General features: G+C 43.1%; 2 protein-coding genes across 2 annotated transcripts in view; one reads left to right on the forward strand and one right to left on the reverse strand.

The window, feature by feature from the left end:
• Window positions 1–12,620, forward strand: part of LOC6565248 (E3 ubiquitin-protein ligase highwire) — a 53,999-nt gene that overhangs the window by 9,470 nt on the left and 31,909 nt on the right. The window contains 4 exon segments of the mRNA XM_032737903.2: window positions 45–793; window positions 1,261–1,405; window positions 1,482–1,584; window positions 1,659–1,794. Of these exon segments, the coding sequence (XP_032593794.1) occupies window positions 45–793; window positions 1,261–1,405; window positions 1,482–1,584; window positions 1,659–1,794 (1,133 nt within the window).
• On the reverse strand, window positions 2,072–11,940 carry LOC6565250. Its single transcript, XM_001991601.3, has 5 exons — window positions 11,884–11,940; window positions 4,527–5,040; window positions 4,059–4,433; window positions 3,365–3,524; window positions 2,072–3,279 (listed from the first exon to the last, which is right to left on the reverse strand). Exons 2-5 carry the CDS (start codon window positions 4,692–4,694, stop codon window positions 2,564–2,566), a joined length of 1,419 nt encoding a protein of 472 aa, XP_001991637.1. The 5' UTR covers window positions 4,695–5,040; window positions 11,884–11,940; the 3' UTR covers window positions 2,072–2,563.

Raw genomic sequence — 12,620 nt, forward strand, 5'->3', positions numbered from 1 at the left:
TGCATACGCCACAGCAACAGCAGCAGGCACCGCAACAGCAACAGCAACAGCAGCAGCAACAACAACAGCAACAGCAGCTGCTCCATTCCGACTCGGAGGAGGCACATGTTGTTGGTTGCGGTGCCGGTGGCGGCGGCGGCGGTGGTGTTGCTGCCCTGCAACTGCTGGAGGTCTTCAATTTGGCTGCATCGAATATGTTTCACACACTGTTGCCGCTAGTCTATGCGCACATTGCCAACTTGGCCTGCAGCGATCCAAAGAGTTCCGTGCAAATACTCGGCCTGATCAAGGAGATTCTGCCGCATATCGCTGCGCTCAATCAGCTGCACGTCTCCAAGGAGCAGTTGCGTTCGGAGCCGATACCTGTGCCGCCCACGCCAGCCAGTAGCACAACAAGCAATCACTATTGTGTGGTCGAAAGCGAGCATCCGTATCGCAGTGCCAGCATCAGTTGCTATCGCGTCGAGTTTCCGCCCTGTGTCCAATGGCTAACCATTGAGTTTGATTCACAGTGCGGCACCGCTCAGCTCGAGGATTATCTGTTGCTTTCGATACCACTGCGCACGTCTAACGCACCACAGCCGTGCCAGTCGGCAAATACTGCGGCGGCGTCGGCAGCCTCTGGCGAGGATTACTTTGATATGCTCGATAACAATATAATCGGACAACATGCCCACAATGCCCAGCTGTTCGTGACCAGCTGCAATCGGCCGCCGGGCAACCCATCACAAGCACAACTACGCACTCAGGAAACAGTGGAGCCCGATTGGATTGTGGTCAAGAAGTTTAATACGTAAGTGATTCGCATTCGTAAGTCTTGAACCCATTGAGAAAGGGAAAGATCAATAAGTTGTGTAAAAGCAGATGACATGCCGAAAGAACCCAAGATAGATAGATATCTATAGCGAGTCACTATATGTATCTACCACATCGAACTTGTTTAATAACTTTTTGTTTTATATTTGAGGATACACTTCTGAGAAGAGACAAAAAATTTGAATTATAGATCTCGTGGTCGAATGTTATTAGAAGAGTCGAAAAACTTAGTTATCATTTTGATAATGTTCAAAAAGTGGCACCCAATCGCTGGCGAAATATTCTGATATCAATTAGTCAGATCTGATAACAGGTGCCATAGAATAGGCTTGCACATTGCACAAAAGCAATTTATATGATACAGTTGTATTTATAAATAAAGATTAGATAGCTATTTTTTTTAGAATGTTTTATGAATTCACTGACATAACTGTTTTGCCGCAGTGCGCATTGGCTGCAGAACGTTCTCATTTTGCCCGGAAATTGCGTTGAGTTCTCGCTGGAAACCGCTTCGCTGTATGCTCAGGATCCGCATAATAATCGCTATGGCTTCAAGTGCCTGGTGGTGGGCTATGACAATCCCACAGCGGTAAGCCATGGCCCTATATCATATAATTATTATATGCCATCTCTGTCTATTGCTAATCTATCGCTGTCTCGCTCAGATCAATGCAAGCAATTCGTGTCTGATTCGTTTGGAACAGGAACTGGCCTATCTGGGCGGCATGTGCAGTGCGAATCTCATGAAGAAGGATCTCAATTTACCAGGTATGGTGCTTGATTGTTATTTGAATTTCATGTTGTATACTGATACAGATATTATTCCTTTTTAACGTATGCAGATGACAAGGACATGGACGACTTAAGCGGCATTGAGGACACAATTAGCGCACATCATGCTCTGCTCTCGAAAGGCTTTGCACTTTCCGAGCCACAATTGACGGTTCATCAGGCATTGGAATCATATCTGCCCATTGGGTATGTCAATATATATAATTAATGACTTGTGAATTCATCCCTTTTCACACTATTAAAGTCACATCTTCATTCACATTTACCGAACATCGATTTGGGAACTATATGGAGAAAACTATGCGCATATCCGCACATATTGTTCCAATTTTGCAACTGCTAACATATCAATTAGGTTTTCAAATCCATTAAGTATTGAAGTGCATCTTAATGTTAATATTATCTAAGATGATTGAAACACATCAGCAAACCTTACATTGCGAGGATAACTTGATTGATTCGATTCGATTCGAGTTATTATCATAGTTTATAATTGGGCTTAAAATTGAATATGTAGCTGTGAATCGAAGCTAGCAGGTCCAAAAGTAAATGATTCACTGCTCCTTAAGATAACATTCATTGTATGTGCTATTAATTTGGAATAGAGATGAATCACGAGTGCAAAATATTTGCAAGAGTCATAGTTCTTATTTACAGCTTAGATCATTTCTCCTGTTTTCTCTTTATATGATAAACATAGATACAATGTTATAGATACGATGATAGATAACGTTACACGATTACTTCATAGACATTACTAAACGTAAGCTAACAATTTGGTACAACGAAAGGTCACTCTTGGTGGTTCTTCTTGGTGGTGCTGGTTGTGCTGCTGCTGCATGCCACTTCGCTTCAGCTAGCGTCTTTCGGCTGTGTGTGTGTGTGTGTATATGAGTGTTTGTGTATGTGTGTGAGTTTGTGTGTGAGTGTTTGTGTGTGTGTGCTTTGTGTAGCTTTACAAATCAGTCTTGAGCAGGCCAGCATTCTCGATTTGGTATACAATCTGCGTCTCCTTGTAGGTGCGCGGTTCCGGTTGCACCACGTCCAGTTTGCGACGTCGTCGCCGCTGTGCGAGTCGCCACCACAGCAACAGCAACAGAAGCACTATTAGCAGCGCCAACAGCAGGCTGCCCAACACAATATATGCTGTATAATTAGTACGCTGACACTGATCCACAATCAGCTGGCGCATCGGCACAAAAGCAACAGCTCCTCCACCATCTGTTGCTGTTGCAGTTGCAGTTGCCGTTGCTCGGAAGAGCAGCTGTTCGCTGTGCTGGCGAAAGAATTCGATGCGCGGCTGCGGCGGCTGGGCGCTCATGTCCAGCTGTTCACAGTCCCATTCGTTGTCGTAGTGCAGCTGGCGAATGCTGAGCGCGAAACGCTCATCAAATCTTAGCGGCTGTGGCGGTGGTGATGCCACAGCCATGTCAGCGCCATGCGCACTGCTCGACGGCGGCAGTACGCTGCGCACGGTGTTGTTGTGGAAGCGCAACTCCAGCCGCTCGCTCAGCTGATAGTCGCGATGAACGCCCAGGCTGCGAAACGCAATATCGCTGGTGGCACCAAACTGATTGTTACGCAATGCGACCGCGTCGCGAATGTACGCCTCCAGCCACTCCCCGTCGACGGCCGCAAAGCGATTCTCGTTCAGGCTCAGCTTTGAGATGACTGTCAAAAAAAAAATATATATATATATATTATTATTATTGATAAATTATGAACTATAATTCACTAAGTGAAACTTGCAACTTACGCTTGAAGGAGAAGGCGTGCGAGTGCAGCTCCTGGAACTGATTGTTGAGCATCGCCAGCTCATTTCTCACCTCCAGCTCGTAGAAGGCGCGCGTCGGCAGATTGCCAATGAAATTGCAATTAACAATTGTCATCTTCTCCACGGCAAACTTCTTAAAGGCCTGCAATATGAGTCATAAATCAATTAAATGAAAACTCTTAAGCAATTAAACCTTCCCTCATTTTTGGGAATTTAAATCAGTTTTTAGCACTTATGTAACACCCGCAGAGATAATATCCTAACTGACACGATATTAATTTTTAGGTAGGTTTTAATATTCATGATTGTTGAGGGTGAGTCACATAGTGCTTAACTCGTATATTGTATTTATATAGCCTTGTATGGGGTATCGGATTGATTCATTATGTCATACAAAACTAACTCAACAACTTAACTCACTAGTTATGCGTCGTATTCAGCTCCTAAAATTACTATTTTACATAGCTGTCATAGGAACAAAAGTTCTATTTTTAAAATGTATATAAATGTCTGCCATTTGACTACTACAATCTTTGTGGTGCCTAAGATTGTAATTATTTCTTGTTTACACATAATAGCATGCGTTAAAGTTGATGTTAACTTTGACACGTATCTGTTAGATGATCGTTGCACTTGAGACATTCGCAATTTAAACAAGGCTTTTTGGGCAACTCACCTGACTTTCGATGTGATTTATGGTAACACCGTCGAGCTTGAGTAATATGGCACTATCCTTGATGGTGGTAAATCCAAATGGATGCATCTGTTCGATGCGTCCACCGGTAAATGAGATCTCCTCAATGTTGCCGCTAATCGCATGCGAGTCAATTAACTGAAAATTAACCAACTCGAATTCGACAATTAAAGCCTTGTTGCTCTCACGCGAGACACTGAGAGCGTTCTTCTTGAGCACCAGCTTATCAAGATGCTGGAAACTGATCTTGCGCAGACCCTCTGTGTTATCCAAAGCATTTGGCTCCACGGTCAAGTCGCGACAATTGCGTATTTTCACCTGGTAAACGGTGCCATGCAACTGCGGCAATACCAGCGGCTGTGTGTATAAACAGTGTAAACATTGGTTGGGTGGTGCTATTATTTGTTATTTATTATTTTTATTATTATTATTTGTGGGGCATTATCTCACCTGCTCATCGTTGTTGCAATCGCATGTGATTGTTGTGTCGTGATCGGTGCAGCTGACCTTTGGCAATGCGGTTGCTGTCGTCGCTGTGGTGCACAGCCAGAGCAACCAATAAAGTAGCACCACACTGGTGGTGGTGGGATCCTTCAGATTTTTGATTATATTTCGCATTTTGTGTGCTATCCGTTGTTGTGGCTGGCTGGCTGTCTGGCTTTTCAAACTTATCGCAAACTAAGCATAGTAGTAGTACTAATGGTCGTAGTAGTACTGGCAAAATTAAAAATGTTCCGTTCCGTTCCGGTTTCTGGTGAGTTTTGGTTCAGCCCCTGCGTTCCAGTGGCACCTGTTTACTGCTATTTCGCGTGTTCTGTTTCAGTTTCACGTTTCACGTTTCAATTCTACAATCTAACATCGCTCATTTTCTCTCTCTCTCTCTCTCTATGTCACTCCTCCTTCGCTCGCTCGCCTGCTCGCCCGTTGCAGTTTCCGTTGTTCCGTTTGAAACTTTTCATAAGCGCTGATAAGATTACAAAAAAAAAAATCGTTTTTTATCGCTGAAGGTGCTTTTTGCTTATCAGTGTTGTGCGTCTGTGTGTGCGTCTGTATGTGTGTGTGTGTATGTGTGTTAGCCTGTTGTGTGTGTGCGAGTGTGTAATTTAACGCGCTGTGAGTTATGAGTTCTGACTCACTGCGAGGCACAGCTGAAAACTCAATTTTCTTCCTTTTCTAGAGTTAGTTTATTATTTAGTTGTTTGTCTCATCAATTTTTGATTATATTTGTTTGCCATCCGATTTCCACTGACTCATAAAATTTCAGCTCCGCTCTTGTCAGGAATTTGATAACGTTTCAAATAATCAAATGTGTAGACATTTATATACATATATAATACATATGCAATTTCAGAATGCCTAAGAACAGAAGGCATTCGACTCGAACTGCTGCTCGAACTGATATACATTCTATTTGGAACCACTAACTAGTAAAGGCTTTTAATTTAGTTGTGGAAACTAAATTGTAGACAATATTCCCCACAGAAGTTTCAGTTAGCTCAATGAAAGTTAGAAAGAAATTCTAGTTTCTAAATAAAAAATAATCATTTCAAACGATTGCAAATTCAAGTGATGTTTTTTTTTTTTTTAGATCAATGATGATCGATTACACATTTCCACATTTACATACAACTGTTTAAAGTCAATTTGTTTAACGTGAGCACCTGCCGGAATGGCACGGTGCGAAGCACAGGAATTAATTTAAGCGTCAATTAACGCCCCATTGGAACTAATATTCCGCAGGTACCAATTTGAAGTCACTACTGTTTGGTCGTGAACTTCCACCTAGGTTTGGAGGGCCGCCTATCTAAAGCGACTTCCGATCTATGGGTCACGGCACCCTGTTGTATAGCGCAACAACACGCCGAGTCAATAGCTCTACCCGCATTTGGGTGTCAAACCGCAGCCACCACGAAACTCCCCGAAGGGCCGCAACCAAAAACCAGGACGGAAACTAGGTTCCGCAGGTTCATAACTGAACGAATTCAGACCGCTAGGCGGCCAGCTGCCAACAACAGCGCTGAGAGCCGAGGGCCGAGACCGCCCCTGAACACCCCAAACGCCCGTGGTACCGGATCAGTCCTCCGGTCAGAACTCGTACCACAAGGATACTTCCAGTTTTGCTCCATAAAGCCGGGACTGGTGACCCCCGAACGCAACTCAGCAATCTATTTACACACCCCCACATTCATACCCCCAACAGACATTCAACATTCATCCAACTTCTCCACGTATGAGACGTCGTCTGGCAAATGCAGCCCGTGCAAACTCACTCATTCTCCTTACCCCTTCACAAGTGGAGAGTACTTGACTTACGTCAAACCCATAAATACCCCGCGTTATCCCAAGCACACTTAGATCTCGCAGATCTGCATACAAAGGGCACTCACAGAGGACATGTTCCCATGTCTCTCCCACCCAACCACAAGGGCATTCCGGGCTATCACAAAGTCGTCTTGAATGCAAGAATGCATTCAGCGACCCGTGGCCCGTCAACAAAAGTCCAAAACTCAGGTGAAGCCTGAAGTCTGGACGGTCAACAGCAAATGTGACCTCCCGAATAAACCTATGAGTGACCCTCCCATTCTCGCTAGTATCCCATCTGACCTGCCAGTCAGACAGAACACACTCATTTAGCAATTTCTTGCACTCACTAAGCCCTAAACTCTCCACATCCCTATCCGCTAACCCTTCACTCTGCAGCAACGGCAACCGCCTCTTGATCTTATAGCTCAGGCTTCGGCGCCTGATCTCTAAGTCCAGAGGGGCTACTCCTAGCAACACCTGCATTGCCTCCATGGAGACAGTGCGGCATACAGGCAGACACCCTAACAACATAACACGCTGGCAAGCCAGCACATTCTTTCTGCCTACAACAGTCGAAACTACTTTACACCATACCGACGATCCATAAGTTGCACAGGCAACAAATAGACCATTGTATACGGCGCGAGCAGCAGATCTGCTGAGGCCCCAGTCACTTCTCAAAATCCGACGCACTTGTCCAACCACACTGAGCAATCGCCCTTTCAGATATGCGATGCGATATGAGGAGTGAAGCACATCCTCTCGCCAAACACAATGCCGAGGTATTTCACCTCCGACACATACCTCAGGCTGCCGCCATTTAGCCTAACCAATGGAGGTCGACTACGCGACAATCTGCCCTTAAGCAGCATTGTCACGGTCTTGTCCATTGCCAGACTGACGCCAACACTGAGACCCCACTCATACACAACTCGCAAGTACGTTGCCGCACTTGCCTCTACATCCGCTCGCGATTGCCCCTCAACCAGAATGAGCAGGTCGTCCGCATACTTGCATGCACGCTCGAGCTGCCATAGCAAGGTGTCCATCGTGAGGTTCCATATAAATAGACCACAGATGGAACCCTGCGGGCAGCCACGAACCATATTCAGGCTTACACTTTCATTCCGACCTACAGCACACGCTCGTCTACCAGAGAAATAGCTCTCCCAAATAGCCAATTCCCGGCAGCCACATTTGCTCAACCTCTCCAACACACTCGGCCAACTCAGGCAGTCAAACGCCCCTTTAAAATCAACAAAGATGCCTAGAATATGCCTGGAGTTGCCGGACTCAACGGAGTCGCTTACAAATCTCCACGCATATTCTACACATCTGCCCTTCCTAAAACCAAATTGCCGATCTGACATTTGGCTACTCACTCTCTCTTGAAGCCTTTCTACCATGACTCTTTCCAGCACTTTACCCAGCACTGGTAGGAGACTGATGCCCCGAAAGGAACGAGGATTGCTCCTGACCCTATCGGGCGACTTCAAAAGCACAATCACCCTTGCACACTTCCACTCATTGGGGAAATATCCCTCATTCATACACTTTCCATACATTGTATTCATATAGTCTGGAATTGACTTCCAGACACTCTTACACATTTCCCCAGTAAAACCATCCATACCAGGTGATTTCCTCGACTTTAACATCGAGAAAGCCACCTCCAATTCACTATCCAGGAGCGGGTCAACATCACTGATGACCCCAGGGGTCGTCCTTATTGCGCTCTAAAAAGGAACGCCATTCATCCTCTTTCACTCTTACAAGCATTTGCTTGTACTCTTTCATACCCTGGCTGTAAGCTAACCTAAGTTGGCCAGCGTTCTCAGCAGCGTTCTCAGTTTCAGTTAGCTCAATGAAAGTTAGAAAGAAATTCTAGTTTCTAAATAAAAAATAATCATTTCAAACGATTGCAAATTCAAGTGATGTTTTTTTTTTTAGATCAATGATGATCGATTACACATTTCCACATTTACATACAACTGTTTAGACATTAAACGTTACGAGAAGTGTCCATCATCATCATCATCATCATCGTCTAACATGTGGTTCTAATTGAATCAGTTTCTAACACGCCACTTTATGCAGTGATCTTGATTTTGCAAGCAAGACTACCCGTAGTATGTACTCATAAATGAACACACTCATATGTACATACATACTTACATACATACTCATATATACTTATATATATATATATATATGTACATGAAAAGCTGGTGGCTCCAATCAGCGCCAAAGACTGTTAATTGAATTTGGAGGTCGACACACACAGAGACGCTTTAGATAGAGACACCAGATTCGTCGCCTGAGAGCAAACATGATCAATTATGCTTTGGTATTTGTTTATGGTCATTTCTTTCTTTGTTTATAGAACTTAATTTATACGTAAATAAGTAAATGAGAAAATGTAGTCATCAAGCAAATATGCCGCGATGCCACAGCTGTGTGTGCCGACCTGCCTCTCCCTTCTCTCTCTCTCTCTTTCTCTCTCTCTTTCTCTCTTTCTCTCTCTCTCTCTCTTTCTCTCTCTTTCTCTCTCTCTGTGTCCTCCTCAACCAATATTTTCAACTATAATGTAAAAGAGGTGTTTCAATATTTGCGCATTACTCATCAGATTCGAACTCTTGGTACAATTCGGACAATTCGACAGTAACTTTTGTTGAAATTAACTCAAGAATGAAGTTTCTTAAAAATATACATATATCTGCGTAAATAGTTTATACTTCTTTATAAACGTATTTTGTATTTTTGAATATATCATAATTTAAATAGAAAAAAACTAGAAATTAGCTTCAGTCAAATTATATATGACTTGTATTATACGTCGACAGTTGATCAGTGATGATATACTATTTGTATTATATATTAGTGTTTTTATATTATGATCAATTTTCTATTCAACTTAGAAAAAAACTTTGCTTAAGTGGAGTTATGTGTGACTCGAATCAAATTGAGATTTCTGTGTACATTTAACTTTATTGCTCGAATTTCTACACTTCATTTGAAATTTAGATGTTAAAAATTTGGTTGATTATTATTAGTAATGCCATCTTTACTATCGATAATTATCGATTAAATCGACAGACAGTTGTATAGAAAACAAGTAGCCTTTCACAATTTCTGCCATCGAAAAGTGAAAGAAAAAAGAGAGATGGGGACTACTTCAACTGATTTATTTTCCACATGTGGCTTGCCACATATTTTTTTTTAGCTGAACAGCGGATGCGCCACAGGCGCTTGAAGAACCCTTTAAATGTTCAGCTCTGTTATTAAATGGGCTACTGACGCATAGGAAATTTAATAAAGGCAAAAATGCATTTCCTGTGCGACACCTCCTCAAATTTACTCCCCCCACGCCTCACTCCAACTCTTGCTGTCTCTCTCTCTCTCTCTTTCTGTTCTCCAATCAAGTAAAGCTCAATTAGACGACAATTATGTGCACATTTCATGGATTATAACAAAATTGCAAAACGAGCCTCGACTCGCTGCAAATTCGTAAACACGTCCATTAAGATTATAATAATGTATATATAAATATAAATATATTTACTTTTTTTTGTGTTGCGCACAATTTGCAAAAACGCCCAGTTTTTGTTTCTTATCGCAATATGAAGTAATCTTATCTGAGGCAGAAAACATCGATTAGCTAGCATTGCGAGACAGCAAAGAATACAGAAGATCTTACGACATTTCCTGCTGAATCATACAATAAAGTGGAACAGGGGAATAGTTAGACATAATAGGATATAATATCGAACTGGAAGCAGAAACGGTAACGGAACAGTGGAATCTGGAACCAGAGGAATATTGGAAATTAGCTGGAATGGGGAATGTGCTGAAAGTGACAATTAGATATGCAAAATATGGAAGAGTAAGAGAGAAATCTATGTGGAATATACGGACAGAACAGAAGAGAACACAACGGAAACCGTTAGAAAACTATTACTCGCAATTATGCGAACTTTATAGCTATTATTCCTTAAAGCAGGCTTTTTGTTTCGCTTGCGAGACGCACTCCGTCTTTTGGTCCCATTCAATGTAACATTCCCAATGTGCTGCTGGGCTGCAGTGTAGATTCAACGACAGCAACAACACAATGTTGTGGTAAGCACTTGACGGGTTAATGTGCTTCTGCCTCATTTTTAGTTCTCTCTTTTGCTTCGCATTGTTGTGATTTATTCATGTTGTTGTGGTTGTTTGCCTTTTTGCATGTTGCTACAAATTTCGTTGAACTTTTCATAACTTTGACTTTGTGGGGGCTGCTGGCAAAATTTTCGTGATTTTCAACGTTTTAAGTTCATTTGTTCTTTGCTTTTGTTTTTTGTTTTGTGTTTATAAGCGCATTAAATCTGTTTAGAATTTTATAGCCCGTCAACAGAAAAATACAAAGACAGTACAGCAACGATGTCAGCAACAAAAACTAAAAACAGACTTTGTTCGTCATACTTGTAACCTTGAAATATCGAAATAATTTGCTTTGGATATGGCAATATAGCAATAAGTATGAAAAGCTGCCATTTGCGACGTTTTGTTTGACAACCATCAATGTGTGCGTGTGTTTGTGTGTGTGGGGGAGTGGGACGTATTCATTGTGAGTGTGTGCGAATTAGCTCAGAAATGCCATTTGTTGTTGTTTTTTTTTTCTTTTTTTTATGCTTGTGCCTTTCTTTGCACTTCTCACAAATCCCCCCTAGTTCGCTCACTCACTGAAATATGCAAATGGTTTTGAATTGGTTTGTTTTGTTTTGTTTTGTTTGTGGTGCGTGGGTTGTTGTTCCCAGTTCTCATTCTGTTCTCGCTCTGTTCACACTGACTTACGTAACGCGAACGAGAACAGACAGATCAAAAACGTCGAAGCCTAGTCAAGACAAGCACAGAAACTACAGTTACAGCGATACCGTTCGAGCAGCGAGTGCGCACATAATCCTGCCAAAAAAAATATAAATTCGCCAGGCAAAGCCAAGCAAAGCATTTGTGCAGCTGCAGTTGTTGCACTGTCAGCGACTCGCTGCCTTATAGCGCGCACGGCTATTTGTTTAAGTTTTATTTATTCGCTGTCACGCGTTCGCCCTCTCTTTCGCTCACATGCCCGCTCTTGTTGTTGTTGTCGGCATGCAAAACAAACAAAAAAAAAAAAGAAGAGAAGCGAAGAGAAGAGAAGATATTTCTGCTTTGCTGCACTTTTTATTGCTTTGAACTTTTTGTGGCCGCTAGCCGTTGGCCATTGGGTGGATTGTGGTTTTGGGGCGACACACACACTAAAACACACACCCGCACACGGACACACACATACACATACACACACACACACACACACACACGCACACAGCTTGTTATTGAGTGTGTAAACAAAATCAAAAATAAAACGGAATATGACGGCAAATAACTAAACGCAAATATTTGCATAACCTATGAAATCAGCACACAAATTTGAAACGCGCGACGATCAAGAACAACAACAACAACAATAACAACGAAAACAACAACTAACCAATAGCTGCCGGGTCTAAGCTCTCGTTTGGCGCGACCGGCGTAAGCGCGTGCAAATGTCAAACTGAGCGCCAAAACGAACAACGAAACATTTACAGCCGTCTCAGCTAACAGTCGCGACGGCAGCGCGATATCAGCAGCAACAGCAGCAGCGCTAGCAGCAGCAGCTGTAGCTGTAGCTCTAGCATGAGCAGCACTAAATGGCGTTCTCACTATCTCGCTCTTGCAAACGATAAGCATGAGGCAGCGCCATTGCGGCTGCTGCGGCTGCGCAGCTTTTGTAAGCTTTAAGAATGTTTTGCGTTTTGTTTGCCTTTTGTCGTTTGTGTGTTTATTTGTTTTCTTCTGCTTGTTGGGTTGCTATGTGTGTGTGTGTGTGTGTCTGTGTCTGTTTTGTGTGCCCCAATCCAGCACGGTGGTCTTGTTGCCTGCCAGCCTGCCTGCCTGTTGCTTTGATTGCTCGCGCCGCGTTTAATTGAATACGCCAGCGACAGCCAGACGGACACGCATCGCTTGACACTTGCTGCCAGTTGCTGTTGCTGCATGTTGTTGTTGTTGTTGTTGCAAGTGTGTAACGTGTGCCCCCGCAAAAAAAAAACCCAAGTTTATCTGCCTTGGGGCCAAGCGGCCACTTAGACAACTTGTTGAGATCCATCACTTGCTGACTAACTGCCAGCGGCTGTGGTCAAATACGACACGCTGTCAAAGACAAAGCAAAACTACCGCTAAGCTTAACAG

Source organism: Drosophila grimshawi, unplaced genomic scaffold, assembly GCF_018153295.1.
Source record: "Drosophila grimshawi isolate 15287-2541.00 unplaced genomic scaffold, ASM1815329v1 contig_848, whole genome shotgun sequence".
Taxonomy (NCBI): domain Eukaryota; kingdom Metazoa; phylum Arthropoda; class Insecta; order Diptera; family Drosophilidae; genus Drosophila; species Drosophila grimshawi.

Excerpts from the sequence above, each read along its gene's own strand:
- LOC6565250 (XM_001991601.3), bottom strand. The coding sequence starts at position 4,694 with ATGCGAAATATAATCAAAAATCTGAAGGATCCCACCACCACCAGTGTG. Across the intron at positions 4,434-4,526 it reads ATTGCAACAACGATGAGCAG|CCGCTGGTATTGCCGCAGTT; the intron begins GTGAGATAATGC and ends TTATACACACAG. Across the intron at positions 3,280-3,364 it reads GCACGCCTTCTCCTTCAAGC|TCATCTCAAAGCTGAGCCTG; the intron begins GTAAGTTGCAAG and ends TTTTTTTGACAG.